The 18,770-nt window shown below is 41.1% G+C and overlaps 2 protein-coding genes across 3 annotated transcripts; one reads left to right on the top strand and one right to left on the bottom strand.

Annotated features, from left to right (window-relative positions):
• Positions 1 to 3,735: 3,735 nt before the first annotated feature.
• On the bottom strand, positions 3,736 to 16,023 carry LOC141010414 (C-1-tetrahydrofolate synthase, cytoplasmic-like). Of its 2 annotated transcripts, XM_073483368.1 has the most exons (29): positions 15,948 to 16,023; positions 15,354 to 15,445; positions 12,942 to 13,026; positions 12,795 to 12,854; positions 12,635 to 12,688; positions 12,241 to 12,377; positions 12,017 to 12,117; positions 11,778 to 11,914; positions 10,604 to 10,715; positions 10,386 to 10,513; positions 9,998 to 10,095; positions 9,624 to 9,797; positions 9,297 to 9,433; positions 9,157 to 9,203; positions 8,956 to 9,063; positions 8,785 to 8,859; positions 8,592 to 8,694; positions 8,342 to 8,418; positions 7,998 to 8,138; positions 7,843 to 7,911; positions 7,427 to 7,538; positions 7,116 to 7,255; positions 6,620 to 6,661; positions 6,265 to 6,365; positions 5,512 to 5,689; positions 5,065 to 5,172; positions 4,763 to 4,915; positions 4,437 to 4,550; positions 3,736 to 4,345 (listed from the first exon to the last, which is right to left on the bottom strand). In XM_073483368.1, exons 1-28 carry the CDS (start codon positions 15,975 to 15,977, stop codon positions 4,461 to 4,463), a joined length of 2,889 nt encoding a protein of 962 aa, XP_073339469.1. In that variant the 5' UTR covers positions 15,978 to 16,023; the 3' UTR covers positions 3,736 to 4,345; positions 4,437 to 4,460. The 2 variants fall into 2 exon arrangements, with proteins under 2 accessions (XP_073339469.1, XP_073339470.1); XM_073483369.1 differs by lacking the exon at positions 15,354 to 15,445 and having other exon boundaries at positions 15,948 to 16,015.
• On the top strand, positions 15,996 to 18,074 carry dorip1 (dopamine receptor interacting protein 1). The gene is made up of 5 exons (XM_073483371.1): positions 15,996 to 16,081; positions 16,303 to 16,827; positions 17,217 to 17,306; positions 17,389 to 17,523; positions 17,791 to 18,074. Exons 1-5 carry the CDS (start codon positions 15,996 to 15,998, stop codon positions 17,972 to 17,974), a joined length of 1,020 nt encoding a protein of 339 aa, XP_073339472.1. The 3' UTR covers positions 17,975 to 18,074.
• The last annotated feature ends 696 nt before the right edge of the window (positions 18,075 to 18,770 follow it).

The raw sequence follows: 18,770 nt of genomic DNA on the forward strand, positions 1-18,770 counted from the left end.
ACCATTCACAGGGGAAAAAACTTGAAAATATACTGTAAATGAATAATGACATGCATGCAGAAACAGGCGAAAACAAAAAAAAAGTACATAATGATGGAGAAGAAAGAAGATTAAAATAATCTAATAAATAAAAATAGGACATGAGGTGTTTATATTTAAATGTGGAGGAAAACAATCTATCAATTACAAGTTTCAAGTTTCTTTTAAAATGGCTTGTGATTTCTTATATTCTTATTGAACTGTTGCTCAGAGTTGTCTTTGTCTCAATGCTTTCTATACAAAACAATATCTAATTGTGCAGAGGACTTCCTACAGCCTAAAAGCGTGCATGACCATTAAAAAAAATAGAATAATCCTTTCACCCATCTTCCTGTGCTCAATCATATTTTTTGGCAGGCGATCCCAAACATTTCAAGGGTGCAGTATATAATTATTACCTTAGTCTGAGAACATTTGATTTTGTGTATTAGTGGTAACGCCCAACCAGGTGAGCAGCATTTCACAGCTGTTGTGTTCACTGTTGCTGCTGACATGAACACCAACAACAGTTGGCTTAACAATGATTATGGGGAGAAAATTAGCTTTCGTGTAGCTTGTGGAGGCATTTTATGATTTTTGTAGGTCGGGGGCAATTTCCATATTTTATGTTAATCTGCACATTTCTGACTTTGTTTTTTTTCTTTTCTCTTCCCATCACAGGAGAAGAAGAGGTGAGTCATTCTGTGTCCTTACTGTGCTTTAGACCTGTGACCAACAGCAAATGTGTACTAATGAAGCTGTTTCCCTTTCTTAGCCACTATCTGGCTCCTCAGGAGAGGAGGGCTCAGGAGAGGAGGGGGGCCAAGGCAAAGTAAGACACTTTTCATGTTCCTTAGGAGTGCTTCATACTGTTTTGCCTCACCAGCTGATTCAGTGATTTTGTCGTGCTCATGTGTTAATTTCCTATTATCTTTTACAGGGGAAGAAGAAAGCAAAGGTAGGAGAATTACTACCTTTATGAAATAAAACTATGCAGCTAATTATCTCTGTGTTTTAAGAACATCTGTCAATCTTTGTTCTGATGGTTGTTTACAGGGAGAAAGAGGAGGAAGAGGAGGAGGAGGAGGAGGAGGAGGTGGAGATCGTGGAGGTCGTGGAGGTCGTGGAGGCGGTAATGGAGATCGTGGTGGTCAAGGAAATCGTGGAGGAGGGGGTGGGCGTGGAGGCCGCTGAGGTCATGGTTGTGACTGAACCACCATTCTTTGATAATGTTTGTAAAGAATGACATACATCTCTATTAAATCAATCCAGAAAAACAAAAAAGACTGGTTTATTGTTTATACACATAAATATAACTTCAGTGTCAGACTCCACGTTTAACACATGTATCCAAAATAGATTAACTTTTACAGCTCTGTGTATTAAAGGACCAATCTGTAAGCCAGTTGATTGTTGAGTGTCATTCCCATCTTCATATGGCAAACAAACATTTTGAGAACCTCTGCATAGGATGAACAGTTAAGCCGGTGAAATAAAAGCAAAAAGGTAAAAAAAAAAAAAAGAAAGAAAGAAAGAAAGACAGAAAAAAAAACAATAATCAAAATGAAAAAAAAAAACATTTTGTTTGTAAGTTTAACACTCACTGAACCACTATCTCTCGCCACAATGGATGGATAATGTATCAGAGCAGGCTGTACAAGAGCTACAGGTTATTATGGTGAATAAAATGAATCAGTCAAAATACACATACAGTACTACATCTAACCTGCAATAGGGGTAAATATGGTCCTGAGGGTGGTGCTGTTTGGGAGCCTGAATGTGTTTAAACTTCATCTTCCTGTTTGTTTACAACACTTTTTTGGGCGTGAGTGTGCTCAGTAAATGTCATGACCATCTGCCCATCAGACTTTGGAAACATTTAGGAGATCCAGAGCAGAATATCTTCACAGCTTCTGACCAGATTGACATGAAAATTTAGTCAAAGCCTGATAAACAACTGAGGGTCCTGAAGTTGGTTTAATGTGTTCCTGTTCACAGGAAACAAAATTGGCACCAGCATGCCAAAAGATCACTAATTAACACGTATTATGTTGTGTGTTTGATCTGAAATTTAAAAAAGCATATGTCCTTTTAAGACCATTCTTTTGTGCTTTTATGTGACATCTTCAAAAAAGCACTTGTCTTTAATCCAATTCAAAACATTAACATAACTCTCAAGTTTTTAATTAGACTAATCCACAAACTTAACAACTTTCTCTCCATAATGAGCTGTTGAGTGCCACACGTAGTGATCCACATAGGTATCCAGCACCTCATCTTTAAACTGTTTCAGTGCAGTTACTGGTGCAACCTGAACCTCAGAGAATTCTCCATGACAGCAACATCATCTGTGTCAGTGCCTGCTGGCATTTTTCTGCAGCAGCATAGTGGTGAACTGTCAATGAGTCACTGTTGAATGTTGCTGATCTCGTCCCAAACCACTGGATGCTTTGGTGCACTTCTGTTTTTAGATGACATTGTTGTTTTTGTAAATCAAACAGTGTTCAGGTCAACAGAGTCTCTGGTGTGTCTGTAGAAACATGATATTCACCTTCCTTGTGGCTGCTTTGCACGCTAGATTTGGTTTGTTTTACTTCAATTTTCATTTATATATTATATATTCTATATTCTATATTACATGTGTAGTTTGAGCCAATGTGGCTGCATACCACAAAGCGCCTCTTACCTTTTTGTGTTTGATTTTCCCAGTAAAAGTCAGCTTTTGTTGATATTAGTTCCCCCCAAATTTAAAAATACATAATTAATGTTCTCTGTGCAGTTTGTCACACTGATACGCCATCTGTTATTGTTTCACAGCAGACAGTGCGTGCATCACTGAGTCACTCTCCTTCAGTCAAAATGCTGATTAGACCCAACTCAACCCTGCTGTCTGATTTATCCATTGATAAATATTTATGCCAGCACACACAATATCTTCATATCCAATAAAATGTTCCCAAAACGTGACTGTCCAGTGGAGCCTGAGGGTATTTTCAATAACACACACGACTACATTACATTCGCTCGAGGTGTGAGTGGAAAAAAAATGCAAGTTATACATTTTGACTGTTTGTATCCATTCATATTTTACAGCTGAACACAAAATGTATGTATGCAAAATTACTCGTTATCTGCTGACTGTTTCCATAGTGATACAATGACTGACAAGTTGCACAATGCAAGAAATTGCCACTTACACACACAGCAAAAAGATAGGATTTTGAACCAAATAATATGATTGATTGGTGATATTTAGCTGCAAAACATTATCACGAGCAGTCCTCGCTCAATGTCTGGAGACCCACGATGTAAAATAACCACTCAATATGCAATATAATATTAAATGCTACTTATTCTAGAGATTCAAGATCTATTCATCACATACTTCATATCTTTGTGCAGTGAAAAGTGGGGATGCTCAATATGGGTGGCTCTCAAAGTTTGGTCCAGGAGTCCTTAAGAGTGTTCCAGGGCAGCCCCAGCAAAAAGGGGAATAATTTGTTTATTCACTATAATTCCATCCATGATTAACTCTATTTCAGATTTGTAGACACTGAGACTAGAAACTATATAATAAAAACCTTGAACACATCAGAGTCCAGAAACTCAAGCTATAAACATGATCGTCTGAGGCAATAAGAAATCTAAAGCTGACGAATAGAAAAATACGACAGTGGTGGAATAATGACACAGAAAAGAACAGGCTGCTAAAGTATGTGGCTTTCCATCAAGGACACTTTATTTGATGTTTTCTGACAGAAAAGTGGATTTACAGCATCAGGACAGTTGAGTTTCACAGCAGTGGCAATAGCGGCAGCAATGTTAGACAGTTTTAGAAACATTCAGACAGGACAGGCAATTCAGGAAGTTTGACAGACGAGATTGCTCAAAATTATAAAAATTATAAAACATTTTGTAAGGAAGCATTATTTTCATGGTCTTTTTTTTAATAATACAATCATCCAAAGACACAAAATTCAGTGGATTGTTTCCTGGAGAAGACGCTCCTAGTGTAGTGCACACAAACTATACATAAGACTTTAGATATGCCACTTAACAGTCGACTTATTATTGCCGTTGGGGGCTCTAGATGTGGAAAAACAAGCTAGGCTTGTTTATGTGCAGTAATGTAACTTAAGGACACATTCTCAGGGGGGACATACTGTTCTGTGATCAATTAAGTTTCTTGATTTACCCAACAGCAGCCTTCTGGACAAAGCAAATCAATTATTTACAGAAGTCAGTGTATGAGTGGAAAACAATAAACAAAAACAGTTATTAGTCCATCACTTTTCATTAAGGCTCAGTGGGGGGTGCTAGGCCACATCTGTAAAAAACAAGAAGGGCAAGATATTAACAGTCATACTGCCTAGTCTAGTATAAGTTTGTTATCTGTCTGTCCTAACTACCTTCCTCACCATCATACAGTGCAGAGCGCTGCTTCAGAAGAGCCCGTTGACCTGCTCAGTCTCAGGGTCCAGGTCGATGTCATAGAAACAAGGCCTGGTGGGCAGACCGGGGATCGTGGGCATCTGAGAGAAACAGTAAGGGAATACAGTTTTTAAATCATAGACAATTATATAAAGTTGATTCTGGTCATTCATTCATGTTATATTGTAGACACATATAATGTAGCTTGTGGATCAAGCTAAACAAAAAAACTTGGTGGTTTGTAGTTGCGGAGAAGTGAAAAGTCCCACCCTGATGCTTCCCTGACATGAACCTGCTGCAAAAGAACGCTTACCGTGCCGACCAGCGGGAACAGGAAGCCGGAGCCCACACTGGCTCGAATGTCTCTGATTGGCAGGACGAAACCTGTGGGCACACCCTTCTTGTCTGCCTCGTGAGAGAGCGACAGGTGAGTCTTCGCCATGCAGATTGGCAGATTGCCGAAACCCTGCAGGGAGAAAAGGAGACAGAACTGTATTGGATCTTGAACAAAGGGATTCTTCATCCAATAATGCTGACTTACACTGATAGCACCAGCCAATAAACAGGCCCGACAAGACAGACGAAAGACACACATCGACTAGGAGAGCTGCTGACCTGTTTGGTGTAGAGCTCGACCTTGTGTTGAGCCTCTGGGAGAAGCTCAATGTCATCCGCTCCGTAGATCTTCTGGCCAATTATTCGGATCTTATCGGTAATGGGGAGCTAGAGAGGAATTTGAAGTATTCACACTGCCGTCAGTCAAGTCAACTTAAGTTGATCTGATGACTCCGTAATTCCAACCAGACCAAATTAGTACATTTTGGTGCTTTATACAGTTTAGGCCCAAATACATGACACAATTTTTTAAATATTTTTCTTTACTTTTACTGACAAACTGGATGCATGTGAAAGTAATGTATCTCTTGGTGGATGAGAAGATTATTTTTTATCTTCAGAGTTGCTGATTATATATATTTTATGGCAAATTAATCCATGTACTTACTTAACCTCCACCAACGATGATTTACAGAAAAGAAAAACAGCAGGTGTGATGGTCCATACCTCCAAATCATAGAGGAACTTGAAGTTGCTGGGGGCCTCAGAGGCCCTCTGGACAGCCTGACCCAGGGCCACCGCACCGGCTCCACCTTCAGCCCAGTGTGAGCAGCGCACAGCGTCGAAGGCTCCCGCGGCTTTGGCCATGCTGCAGACCAAGTCCAGCTCAGCCTCAGTGTCTGTCCTGAAGTGGGAAGCAGAATGACAAAAGATATTAGAGATATGAGGGCATAGGAGCCTCCTGATAATCCTCTGTGGGATCATCAACAGAGAGACTTCTTACAGTGTACGCAATCATTTGATTAATTATTAATATAAAAATACCGATCAGTTCATAGGTAACATAAAACCAATTTCTCTGTATATTTGTGGTCATATTCTCCATTGCTGCCCCCTCCCTCTGGAATTCCCTCCCCAAACACATCCGTGACTGCCCAGACTCATCCACCTTCAAGTCATTACTCAAAACCCACCTCTTCAAATCCGCTTTTCATCTGCACCCGTAGCTGTCTGTTGTCCTCAACCTGTCCTCCCTAAAAACCTACACAGATCCATATCCTTCATACATTGTTCTTTTTTCTACATATTTCTCCTTTATCGCACCATGCACTTGATTTTATGCACCATGCACTTGATTTTATGTATTCTTGTATGTATTCTATTCTTGTAAAGTGTCTTTGAGAGTTTTTAAAAGCGCTGTACAAATAAAATGTATTATTATTATTATTATATTCTACTTTGTCATTATCCATCACTTACTTGAAACCATTTACAGCCACCACCACAGGCACGCCAAAGTGCTGTGCATTCTCTATTTGCTTCTTCATGTTGCTGCAGCCCTTCTCCAGTAGCTCAAGGTTCTTCATGCAAGTACACATAAACACACTTTTAAGTAAGTCCACATAAATGTTTAATGTAGATGCTTTAAAAAAAAGTCTGTCTATCTTGAACATCTGTCAAAACTAATCTGAGTATAATGTTTTCACCATACCATGCAGCCCAAATACAATGTAATAAATACACAATGATTAATATCTGCCATTGTTCTACAGCTCATCAACAGAAAACTATCATTAAAAATAAAGATTTTTGGTTGGCTGCTGTTATGCATTACCTCCTCGATGTATTCTTTAGGCAGCGGCATCCCGGCAGTGACCTGAAAGAAAACGTTTGTTTGTTCAGTGAGTTCAAATACCTAACAGTGAACTCTCCAAATCTTGCACTACAGAGACTTGACAGATTTGAATAGTTTTCCCTCAGTTGTTTGCCTCGGGATTATTAAGACGCTATCAATGTGTGTGAGCGCTCTGTAATTGCTCTCTGACGTCCACTCAGCAGGAAATGTAATTACAATCCCAGCAGTGTGTTGTCATTCCCTCAGGGAGGGTGCGACATTGTTTGTGTGCAGGGGGAATATTTCTTGTGATTGTGTTGATGCTGATGTTCAGAGCTCATGATTGAGAAATGCAACATCATGCAAATTTATGTAAAAAAAAATAAAAAGAAGAAAGAAGCAAAAGCATGAGTTTTTTTTTTTTTTTTTTTTAAATAAAAGCACTCAAATAATTATCTTGTGATAAGGATGCTGAGGGGAATTCATGCAAACTCACCGTTGGTCCTCCTCCGTGCATCTTCAGGGCTCGGACAGTGGCCACCAGCACCACCACGTGGGGTCTCAGGCCTGAGTAGCGGCACTTGATGTTGAAGAACTTCTCCATGCCAATGTCAGCACCGAAGCCAGCCTCCGTCACTGTTGGGCACAATTGACCATGGTTCTGATATGGTACTACAATATAACATCTATTACATTCTCATCAGTACAATCAACACTGGAAACCATCTACTGTAGCACTGCAGCACCAGACCAAGCATGAAAAATCAATGCAAACATGCTATCAGCTATTTTCTAAGCTCCACTTACCTACAAAGCCCTCGGGTCCAACCAGCTTCAAAGCTATTTTATCAGCCAGGATGGAGGAGTTGCCATGGGCGATGTTGGCAAACGGGCCAGCATGGACAAACACAGGGTTTCCCTGCAGATTCAGATGACTCACATGTGACACAATACCCATAACTCAAGGCAATGTCATCTCTCTGGCATGGAGATAGGTTTGGATTATTAAAATACAAACAGACACTTTAAACCAACAACAACAAACAAATTGAACTTTCGCAGATTGTGAGATTTGTATTTGAGTCTATAGAACGCACTCTAAAACTGTAAATGCACATGATTTTAACATGGTTTAAAATACAAGTGCTCTCGCACAAATTTTTTTGGGCTTGTACAGCTCTTTCAGAGGACTTTTATAGGTTAGCAAACTGTGTTTCACCCACCTCCAAGGTCTGCATCAGGTTTGGCTTGATGGCATCTTTCATTAGCACAGTTAGAGCACCACTCACACCCTACAGAGAGAAACCGTACATTATAGGAGCCTTGTTTTAACAGTACTTAGATTGTCTGGTCACAAAGGAGACTCCAGCCCACTAACCAGGTCCTCAGTGGTGATGGGCTCTCCACTGCGGCTGGTGGCCACGACCATCTTGGCCAGACGCTGACGCATGTCCTCCAGGCTACTGGTGAGGGCAAGCACGGCCATGATTTCACTGGCCACCGTGATGTCAAACTGGGCCTGAAGGACAAAGAGAGAGAGCACATGTCCATTTATTGTATTTTTCATTGTTAAATACATTGCTAGAGAATTGCATGTGTGTTATAGGCTAATTTTCAATTTTTTTATAATCTATCTTAACTGATATGTCTTTCTATTCTTGAACGGGAGCAACTGTAAAGTGACCCAATTGATGAACAGCTTTACGGCTCTTATCTCTTTACCTCTCTCGTGTATCCCTTTTCAGTTGGTGACTGGCCAATAGTGATCTTCCTCAGGAATCGATCATTAGTATCCAACACTAAATCAACACATAATGACCACATGAGCATTTTATAGGCTGTACATATAGATAGATAGATAGATAGATAGATAGATAGATAGATAGATAGATAGATAGATAGATAGATAGATTTAATGAGGCAGACAATGTAAGAGTCATGAGTATAGTAGAGACGTCTTGGGTGTTCATACCTCTCTGCCAGGTGACAGAGCTCGGCTCGATGTCCAGGCGGGCAAAGCGGGTGATCTCTTCCTCAGTCAGTGTGGAGGGATCAGTCTTTTCAATGCCTAGTCTCTAAATGAATACAGAAAACTTAAATACCAGAAGTATGTCATTCTCTGGGCTGTGTTAAGTTAAGATGAAACCTAAAACGCCATCACTCACTTTAAGTCTGTTAATCTGGATGGGGGAGAACTTTCTCTGTCCTCCACTGAGTGGGACCAGGCGGTTATACAGCGCCTGAGGATTTATACAGAGAGATATGTAATCATCACAATCCATTAATTAATCTTCAAACAGTGTATTTTGACAAAAATGACAAAATGGAGTACCCACCTTGTCAGATTGTGTAGCCTCGTGGAACATGCGAGCGTCAATGGCTGCAGCCACCAAGTTGTTGGCTGCCGTGATGGCGTGAATGTCACCGGTGAGATGGAGGTTAAACTAAAACGAACAGACTCATTAATTAAATGTAATCTTGCCCATGTATTCTTCAACAAATAGCTTAGTTTTTAACTTGAAACAGCAGTGTAGTACCTCTTCCATAGGGATGACTTGAGAGTATCCGCCTCCTGCAGCACCACCTGCAGACAAAAGACAAAACTGCAGGTTCATAAACCACCAAAAACGCCCATTTCAACAACCTCTCACTGAAGGTACTTTATTAAAAAGCTCACCTTTAATGCCAAAGGTGGGTCCCTGAGAGGGTTGTCGGACACACGCAAACACATTGAGCTTCATGTGGGCTCCCAAGGCCTGCACCAAACCGATGGTGGTGGTGCTCTTTCCTTCACCAAGAGGGGTGGGTGTAATGCTGCAGACAGAAAAACGTAATCAGTAGGGCCCTTCTGGTCTACTTTCTCATCCCTATTTCATATACCATAAGCATCTTTTTATATACAAACGGAGAAACAATTCAACACATTTTCCCCAAACAGAAATCCTATCGTCCTACAGTGAGAACAGCACAGTACAGTATAGCAGATAAAGTGCTGACCGCCTACCCGGTGACCACCACATATTTGCCGTCCGGCTGTGCCTGCAGACGTTTGATGATATTCAGCTGGACCTTGGCCTTAGTCTTGCCATAGAGCTCCACCTCATCGGAGAGCAGGCCCACCTCTTTTGCTAGGCGGTCGATGGGCTTGGGCACACAGGAGCGTGAAATCACAATGTCACTGTAGGGAGACGAAACACAAAATCACTTTTTCATCTGCACAAAGGAGGAAAAACAGGAAAGACTGAAAGACAAAGAGCACATTCAGTAAGCAGTTCAAAAGAACAGCTGGTCTTGCATGTGGATTATTAAATTAAACGAATCCTTCAGTGACAAGTTAACAGAGCACATGACTAAGAGAGGGAAAATGAGGAGACAAACCTCGGCACAGGCTTCTGGAGGTTGAGTTTAGTGTAAGAAATGTTCCACTTCCCTGGTTTATGGCTCTCCAGGAAACGCTTTGCGCTCAACACTGTGTTCTAAAGACACACACAAACACATTAACACTTACTTTGTTGTTTTATAGTCTTATATTCTGTGTTCTCACATAATTTGTATGCAAGCAAAGATAATAATAAAGCATTAGATCACTTAGCTGCAGCATTAGCTTAGCTGCAATTTCTGCAGCATTGTGGCAAATTATGCCAAAATAAATAAAGTCTGAAAGTGCAGATCCAATCATGTATTACAAAAAACACTATCAGGTGGTCTGATATGACATACACAACAAGCACCTGACAAATAGAGACAGTGTAGCTCAGGACCTTACCGCCATCAGCATGGCCACAGTCATGGGTCCCACACCACCGGGCACAGGGGTGATGAAGCCGGCCTGCTCCTTAGCTGAGGCATAGTGGACGTCCCCCACCACCCGCTTCCCACTTGCTTTAGTCTCGTCTGAAAGACACAGAGAGAAACTCTGATGAAGACACCATAAAGGTTACCTCTGACCTCAAAAGTGGACTGAAAAGCTTGAGGAAGTCCAACCTGGAATGTGGTTGATCCCACAATCGATGACCACTGCTCCCTTCTTGATCCAGTCTCCTTTTACCATCTCTGCTTTCCCGATGCCGACAACCAGGATGTCTGCTTTGCCAACCTAGACGAAAAAACAGCAATGGACAACAAGAGAACAGAATATGTAACAGCCATATTTACACGGACCCTAAAATTCCACTAATATTCAGAATAATAGTCTAATCAGAATAGAAATGCCTCATGTAAACACCTCAATCATAGAAGGAGAGGACAATATTAGCACCTAATAAACATGTAAACACTTAATCCGATCATTTTTCTGTGGTTGGAGTAAGAATTTTGTTTCTGCCCACGTTTGTCTCAAGTGGGGCTATCACTCGTTTACATTGCTTCTGGCGAGGGACAGAAACATGGCAGTAGCAAAACAGAACTGGTCTGTGGACAATAAAGTTTTTCAAACCCAGAATCCACCAACCAGAAATGCAAATTTTGTTCCCACGACACAATGTGGGTCCATCTTGAAAATTGTATTAACAGACAGAGTGAATTAATTAATTAACTGAATTGTCTAAATAAAGTTCTTATTCTTCTTCTTCTGTTATATTTCCAGGAGATTAAATGCTTCCAGACGTGTGGAACCACTGCGAATGTCAAAACAGCGTTACATTCGGATTAAACGCTTTGGGGCATGTAATAGCACATCTTATTGTATAACTTTAGAGTCCGCATAAAGAGTTAAGTTGGAATCTCTAACCAGAATAATTCCAATCAGATCTGAGAAATATTGTCCTACATTGGAACCACGTTCATATTATGCATTAATAGAAATTTTCTAAATCTGGCAAGACATGATGTTATTGTTTGTGCCACAGAATGGCAGATGGTGATCTTGGTTATGGAGTTTCATGCAACAAAGAACTGGTCAGATGTAGGTCGCTAATTAGTCGATGAACAAAACACTTAATTACATCATATGTCCAGATGAGACTGTCAATGTCTTTGCTCAAAAGTTAGCTTTTTTGAGAAAGAAAGTACTGTCTGGGTGTGTTTGAAATAAACCCATTCACACCAGCTAACATATGCCTACATGAAAACATCAGAGCACACATTATAGTCTCTGCTTGCTTTGATGTGTGGGCACATAATGGCTAATGTGCCTGGGGAGGAGGTGTGACTGATGTACCTCTCCAGGCAGATCAGCTGTTTTCGAGTGGCAGGTGGTGACGGTGGCGTGGTTCCACAGCAGCAGGTCGTGCATCGGTGCGCCCACAATCTTGCTGCGGCCGATCACTACCGCTCTCTTCCCTGCCACGGATACACCTGTAGAGAAGTGGACGATCCATCGATTAATTCTCACCTCATAGCACAGATGTTTTTTTTTTCTTAGCAGATGTGTTGACGTGTTAATTGCTGTGGGTTTACCAGTCTGTCTGATCAGCTCCATGCAGCCATTTGGGGTGCAGGGGATGAAGCAGTCGCCCAAGTCCCCACGAGACAGCTTCCCTGCATTTATGCTAGTCAGCCTGTGCATGGACCAGAACACATTCATTTTTCTTTTAACCAGACTTGAAGAAAACAAAGAAACACTTCAGTTTGATTCAAAAGAGGAGTAAGCGACTCGATCTTTAATTAACGTCTGTGCCTACCCGTCTACATCCTTCTCTGGGGCCACAGCATTGGTGACTTTCTCTGTGTCGATCTTGTGGATCGAGTCTAAGGGCAGCTGCACGATGAGGCCGTGGACAGATGAGTTCTCATTCACCTCTGTGATGCTGTGAAGAACCTGCAGACAGACAGACAGTCAAGTTGTCTTGTTACCGTGTTAACCTTACAATCCTTGTTTTGTTATTGCACCAATAGCATGGCAAATCCCAAACTTCACTTTACTCTTACTGCGCTGAATAACATCAACAGTAAAATTTAAGGACCTGCAGACTTTATTGGACACTATAACAAAATCAAAGAGTGTCTTTTTGTGTGTGTGTGCCAGGGAGGAGAACATAATAAGATAAGATGATAATATTTCAAATCCATCCTCACCTCTTCTTCTGTTGCAGTCTTGGGAAGTCTCATATGTGTGGCATTTATTCCAATCTGTGTACACAGAAGGAGAGATTAAGCCGGATAATAGAGCTGATTACAAGCAGTGTAAAGTAGAAGTGTGGTGTAAATATGGAAAGACAAAAAATTATATTTTGACCTCTGCTGCTGCCTTCAACTTCATGCTGATGTACAGATTTGAATCATCGCGGTCTCCAACCTGCAAAGACACAAAGCATCACTTTGCCTGCTTGTGTGAAGGAAAAACATCCCTTAATATAGGGAAAAGTTCCCATTCTACACTTACTTGTAAAACCACTAAGCCAGGTCTGAAGTTGGGGTCCTGAAGTTTCATCTGCTCCACATCCTTCTTCAGGCGTTCCCTCACCTGCCTGTGAACCGAAGAATAAAAACCCAACAGGAGTTTTCATCTGTATGCAGTGACAGGTGGACCATTACAAAGGAAATGGATAGGACCAGATGGTACACAAGCCAACTGCCGTAACCCTTTCCTTTCCCTTGTAATGGTTACAGATTTTGTTCTCAGACAAATACCATCTGGATATCTCATGGTTAAAATTGGTAATCATTCTCCACACCAAAGCCATAAACCTTTGGTCTTTGCTTTATCTTTATGTGTTTGATGGTTTGGTTATGGCAGTCGTGGCTTATCTGCTCCCATAACACAGTAGATTAGGCAAAGTCAACCACTCAGAGTGACTGACACAACGTGACTGGACTTCTGTTCACACAATCAATCACACAACTAACCAGCTTTATTGATCTCATCCACTGTGGATGAGAGAAAGAACGTAGTCACTTAAAAAGTTCTTGAGATAGACAGATAATCCTGTTTTAAACACAGCGTGCATCACATGAGCTCGATTGGCAGTGATGATAAAATACACCATGTGATTAATATTGATTAGTTCTAAATATAGATGCATGACTCCAATTTGAAATATCTTTGAAGCAGCCTCACAGTGCTTTTGCCTTAGTGGCTTTTGCTTGATTAGTGTTTTATAATTTCAAATGGTTTACCCAAATGTCAAATAGTATTAGGATAAGAATTAGGAAATCATTTATGAATTCTTAAATACTGGGTTATTACAGAGTTTTATCATTTTACTCTTACTCCACTTTATCTAATCCCACAATGTTTTATAATCTTTTAGTTGTATTATTTTGTTTTTTTTTTTGTTTTTTATCTGCAGCTCTTCTTTTGCTGAGAAGCACTTTGTATCCCTGTTTAGTAAAGTGCTGTATCATTATTATTATCATTATTATTAGTTGTAGTAGTAGTAGTAGTAGTATTGTTATTATTAATACTAAACCTCTGGATGATATTAATTTGAACATCAGGCGCTCCAAATGAAAAAACATCTTAGCTTTTCTAAAAGGCGAAGATGCAGAGGGAAACAATAACGATACATAATTTAATCAATATGGTGCAAATAACATACAGTAGTGTTACTACTGAAACTTGCTGACACACCATTTGACATGATGCAACCTGCACTATGTTGCTGTTTTACTTATTCATCCAGAGGCAGAGTCACAACAATCCTCATCACAATGACGGATGATAAAAACATGTTCTGATATCTTCATTCCTGGTCACTGATCAACTAGGGCCATATTCCAATAAACAAAGGACATTCATACAATACACAGTATTGGTGTTGCCATGCTTTGATTGTTGCCCCTGTGTCAATCATTTAGATAACACACCTTTGGATAAGGGCTTACAGAAAACTGCTTCTCCTAAATAAACCTCTGTTCTGCAGATCACTTGTCCAGGACAATGAACTGTGTGTCAGCTTTTGTTGAGCTTCAGAGATAATGAATGTAAATGCTCCTACATACTGAAGGCATGTGGATCTGTGGAGAGGCTGTTTGTGCTGCATAAAATAATTATACTAATGAGGACGGTGAGGGGAAGTTAACAGGGTGCAGGCTGTCAGGTCTTGTGACAAGCACATGCAACTAAATGTCCAACACTTTGTTGTCTCTTTTCCAAATATACAAGTCCAACCTTAACTTGGATTCAGTCAATATTTGACCAATAAAACACAAATAAAACCATTTGCAAACTGCAGTTAAATATTAAAACAAAAAGTGCATGATTGCTAGTTTTATGAGTGGTGTTTACCAGCCTAACCACTTGAGGTCACTGGACCAACAGGGCAAAGATCACCATCACAGCCTCTTACATAATGCTGCAGGATTTAAAGTCATTCAATCAGAAGTTTTGGACCTAACTATATGGGTTACCATCAAATTGTAAAGAGTCACATGTCAGTACATACAGTTTGAACGCATTTGCCGCTAGACTAATCAAGATAACTGCCAGGAAACAAATTCCCCATGCAACCTGAGAAGGAGTCCACTGTGATGTATCAGCTGGTTATCAATACACAGTAAGATTTGCTGGGACGCTTCATTCACGTGGACAGCGTCATTTATGTACAACTAATTCAAACTAAGTTATGATACTGTTTTCTGCTGTCAGAAAAGACAAGACCAGTTTCCTGATATAAATAAAAACTGCATGCAAAATGTGCATAAGGCTGGGATAAATGTACAGAAGTGACGTTAACTTAGATAGCAAGTTAGCTGCCTAGTTAGCGAGTACACAGTCACATGTTTCCTCAGGTAGGTTACACTTATTTAGCTATCTGTGCATTAATGACCGTTCAGGATAAAATATCAAACTTACGCTGAAACCTCTTTCCCGCTTATGATTTGAGCCGACATCTTTCGGTGCTGAAAGTGTTGTAGAGGTGCTGTTATCTCCTGCAGACTCGCTGCCTGACAAGAAGAGCAGCGTGGTGAGTCGTACCAAAAACTTAAGTTTAGTGAAAAGGCGGCCGAGTCAAAGGTGGTAACGCAGGCTCCCTTCACAAACCCACAGCTACCGCTGAAAATCTGCGTATTAACTTTCAGGAATAGCGTCGGACGTAGGACGTAGCCTCGCGAGTGGCCAAGACGGCGGGAAAGGGAGGGGCTACTTACATACTGTCAACTCTGTTAGCCAATCACATACTTAATATAACACGCTAGTTTAACCTCTAAACCAATAGCATTCCCAAATCTGCTACACCCCCCACGAGTGGGCGGGACTTCAGAAGACGTTAGCGACGCTGAGCATCAGCAGAGGGCAGCACTGTGTTTACACACCGCTGAGGGGGGAAAAAAGACAACAGTAGTGTTTTTAAGGGGACAACTTGACGTTTTATCGAGCTTGTCCTCATGCTTGCAAAGTGTCACCATTCTAATATTCATTAGAAGCTGCAGAAAATACAATACTTACATATCTGGCTTTAAATCCGGTGTACGACATGAAGAAATACAGAGAGCAATGGAGAGTACATTCTGTGTTTTGAGTGACAACGAAGACTTCCAAACGCTGATATCAAACACTGCGAACAATCTCCACTTCGAAAGGTAAGTTGATAGCAGCTGCTCATTTGTTAAGCTAGCAGGCTTTTGGGCTCTGTCTGTTCCCTGGAGGATAACTGGACGTAACTCGTCATTGCGTGGCTTGTTTTGTTATTGAAGCTAACTTCCATTTATTTACATAGCCTCTGTTGTTGTACAGTCCAAATCCATCGATACAACAAACTAATCAAACGACCTCTGTCTGCTTTGCTGCTCCTTTGCTTTAGGTCTAAGACATTGTTTGAGGAAATCCGTGCCTCCATTAACAACAATGATGAAGAGGACCGCTCCTTTTGGAGGCCTGTGCTACCTTGGGGTGGCGTCCTCACCATTAAGGCAGGACGTAAAGCCCTATCATGCACCCCCCTGTACGTGAAAATCAACCTTAAAAACACATGCACCATCGATGGCTTCCTCATGATACTGTATGTGATCCTGCGGGAAAACCAGGGCTTTCCCAGGGAGCTGGCTGTCTTCCTCGGCAAGCAGTTTGTGGAGCATTTCCTCTACCTGATGGACTCCTGTGACTACACCACAGTGAAGATGCTGTGGATCTGGGACAGGATGTCTAAAAGGCAGTACCGCTCTGAGATCCACCAGGCAGCGCTGGTGATCGACCTGTTTGGTAATGAACACAGGAACTTCACAGAGAACCTAGAGAACCTCATGTCCAACATCCAGGAGAGCCTGTGCACCAACTGGAGCTGCCCATCCCGCTTCCAGGAGTCCATCAAGACTACAATCAACATCAGGTACTGTACACTGCACACAGGCAGTGTAATACCCTGATGCCACAAACTGAACTTCACCCTGTTTACATTAGGACAGGGTTACACAAACAGCTGTCTACTTTATTTCTGTATCAGTGGACTTTGGTACAGTAGGCCCTCTTCAGCACTTGGAACATTACTTGGGATATAGGTCAGCTGGTGTACAGCTCTATTTTAGGGTGCATTTCATTTTCACCACTTGACTTGAACTTAAAAGATCTCCACCCATTCATTTGTAAGGATTGACGAATTGTTTTAATCTGAGGTATTTTCGTTTCACAAAGTAGGTCTGTCCTAGTTACCAGAGTGTTGTTGTGTGGTTTAAGTCATTTCCATGTCTTATTATTTCACTCTGACATTTTCCCCTCCAGCCCTCCTCATGAGCTGCCTCACAGAGACCCCATCCAGTCGGCCGTAGACGAGTTCTTCTGCCCCAAGCTCGTACTCTGCTCACAACTGGGGTGAGACATGTGGAGGGTGTCGTTATCTTGTAATGCGTTTCAGTCTTTTTCCACCTCGTGACAAATGATTTGCTTTCAACAGGTGTGATGGTCTGAGGGAGTTCTCTCAGAGGGTTTTCTGCTACGGACCTCCACCCTTTGTCATTCTTAACATGCAGCAGTGGAAGTCAGAGGAACTGTCCTATGTTCCTTACCATCTGGCTCTCTGTCAGCACAGGTATGAGGCTTCCATGTTGTTTTCATTGGCTGAGTATACATTACCATGTGTTAATCACACAGACACAGGACAGAGATAAAAAAGAAAAAAGGATGATTAAATCTTTATAATAATGATAACTTTATTTTTATAACTCTTTTTAAAAGACACAGTTACAAAGTGTGTTATAACTGTTAATAAATGTTCTCACTATTATTTATGCTCTTACTTTGGGTTTCCTGGACAGCATTAAAAAAATATTGTATTGATAACTTTTTACCTCCACAGGTACTCACTGGAGGGCGCCACACTCTTCAACAAGGAGGAGCATCACTACTCTGCAGCCTTCCAGATAGACGGCTGCTGGATGCACTATGACGGTCTGAGGGGAGACAATCTGATCCTGCTACACAAGCCGCCAGAGCTCCTGCTGCTGTCCTCTCTGGTCTACATCCGCGCCTCCGACAAGTGAACTCAAAGCATTTGTCCATCCCTCTTACAATTCTTTTGTTACAGCAATACCTTTTAATTATGTTTTATGATTTGATTTTTTAAAAAATTATTCTTGTCAGCTGTTGCTTCTTACGTTCCACCTGAACACTTGCAGAAATCTTACTGTGCCAAAAAGAAATAACTTCTTTTTGGGAATGCTTGGAATCCAAGAATGTATTGGACTATAATAGTTCTGGGTTGATATGCGTAAATCAAGCACATCTTTGGCATATACAGTTGTGTACCTGATAAGCAGCCTTGTACAAGAGATGATCTATCACATTCCCATCAAAGTGTACAATTTTGGTGTTAAATTTTGTTTACATTTATGGTAAATGGTAAATGGTAAATGGTCTTGCATTTCTATAGCGCTTTTCCAGTCTACTGACAGCTCAAAGCGCTTTACAATACTTGGCACATTCACCCATTCACACACACATTCATACACTGATGGCGGAGGCTACCATGCAAGGCACCAACTGCTCATCAGGAGCAATTTGGGGTTCAGTATCTTGCTCAAGGACACTTCGACATGTAGCTGAGGGGAGCCGGGATTCGAACCAGTGACCTTCCGATTACTAGACGACCCACTCTACCTCCTGAGCTACAGCCGCCCCTATATTATACCTTTTCCTACAATAAAAAAGGGTGCTTTTTCTATTTACACTTTGGTCTGAGGCGCAACTTAACGAGGCCAAGGTCCATGTCAGGTTAATATGTTCTTGAAGATGTTTAAATTGCAGGATAGCATCTAATACGATGAGTAGATGTTAAAA

This window comes from Pagrus major, chromosome 16 (genome assembly GCF_040436345.1).
Source record: "Pagrus major chromosome 16, Pma_NU_1.0".
NCBI lineage: Eukaryota > Metazoa > Chordata > Actinopteri > Spariformes > Sparidae > Pagrus > Pagrus major.

Excerpts from the sequence above, each read along its gene's own strand:
- LOC141010414 (XM_073483368.1), bottom strand. The coding sequence starts at position 15,977 with ATGTCGTACACCGGATTTAAAGCCAGATAT. Across the intron at positions 9,064-9,156 it reads AAGTCATCCCTATGGAAGAG|TTTAACCTCCATCTCACCGG; the intron begins GTACTACACTGC and ends TGTTCGTTTTAG. Across the intron at positions 7,912-7,997 it reads CCATCACCACTGAGGACCTG|GGTGTGAGTGGTGCTCTAAC; the intron begins GTTAGTGGGCTG and ends TTCTCTCTGTAG.
- dorip1 (XM_073483371.1), top strand. The coding sequence starts at position 15,996 with ATGGAGAGTACATTCTGTGTTTTGAGTGACAACGAAGACTTCCAAACG. Across the intron at positions 16,082-16,302 it reads AACAATCTCCACTTCGAAAG|GTCTAAGACATTGTTTGAGG; the intron begins GTAAGTTGATAG and ends CCTTTGCTTTAG. Across the intron at positions 16,828-17,216 it reads AAGACTACAATCAACATCAG|CCCTCCTCATGAGCTGCCTC; the intron begins GTACTGTACACT and ends TTTCCCCTCCAG.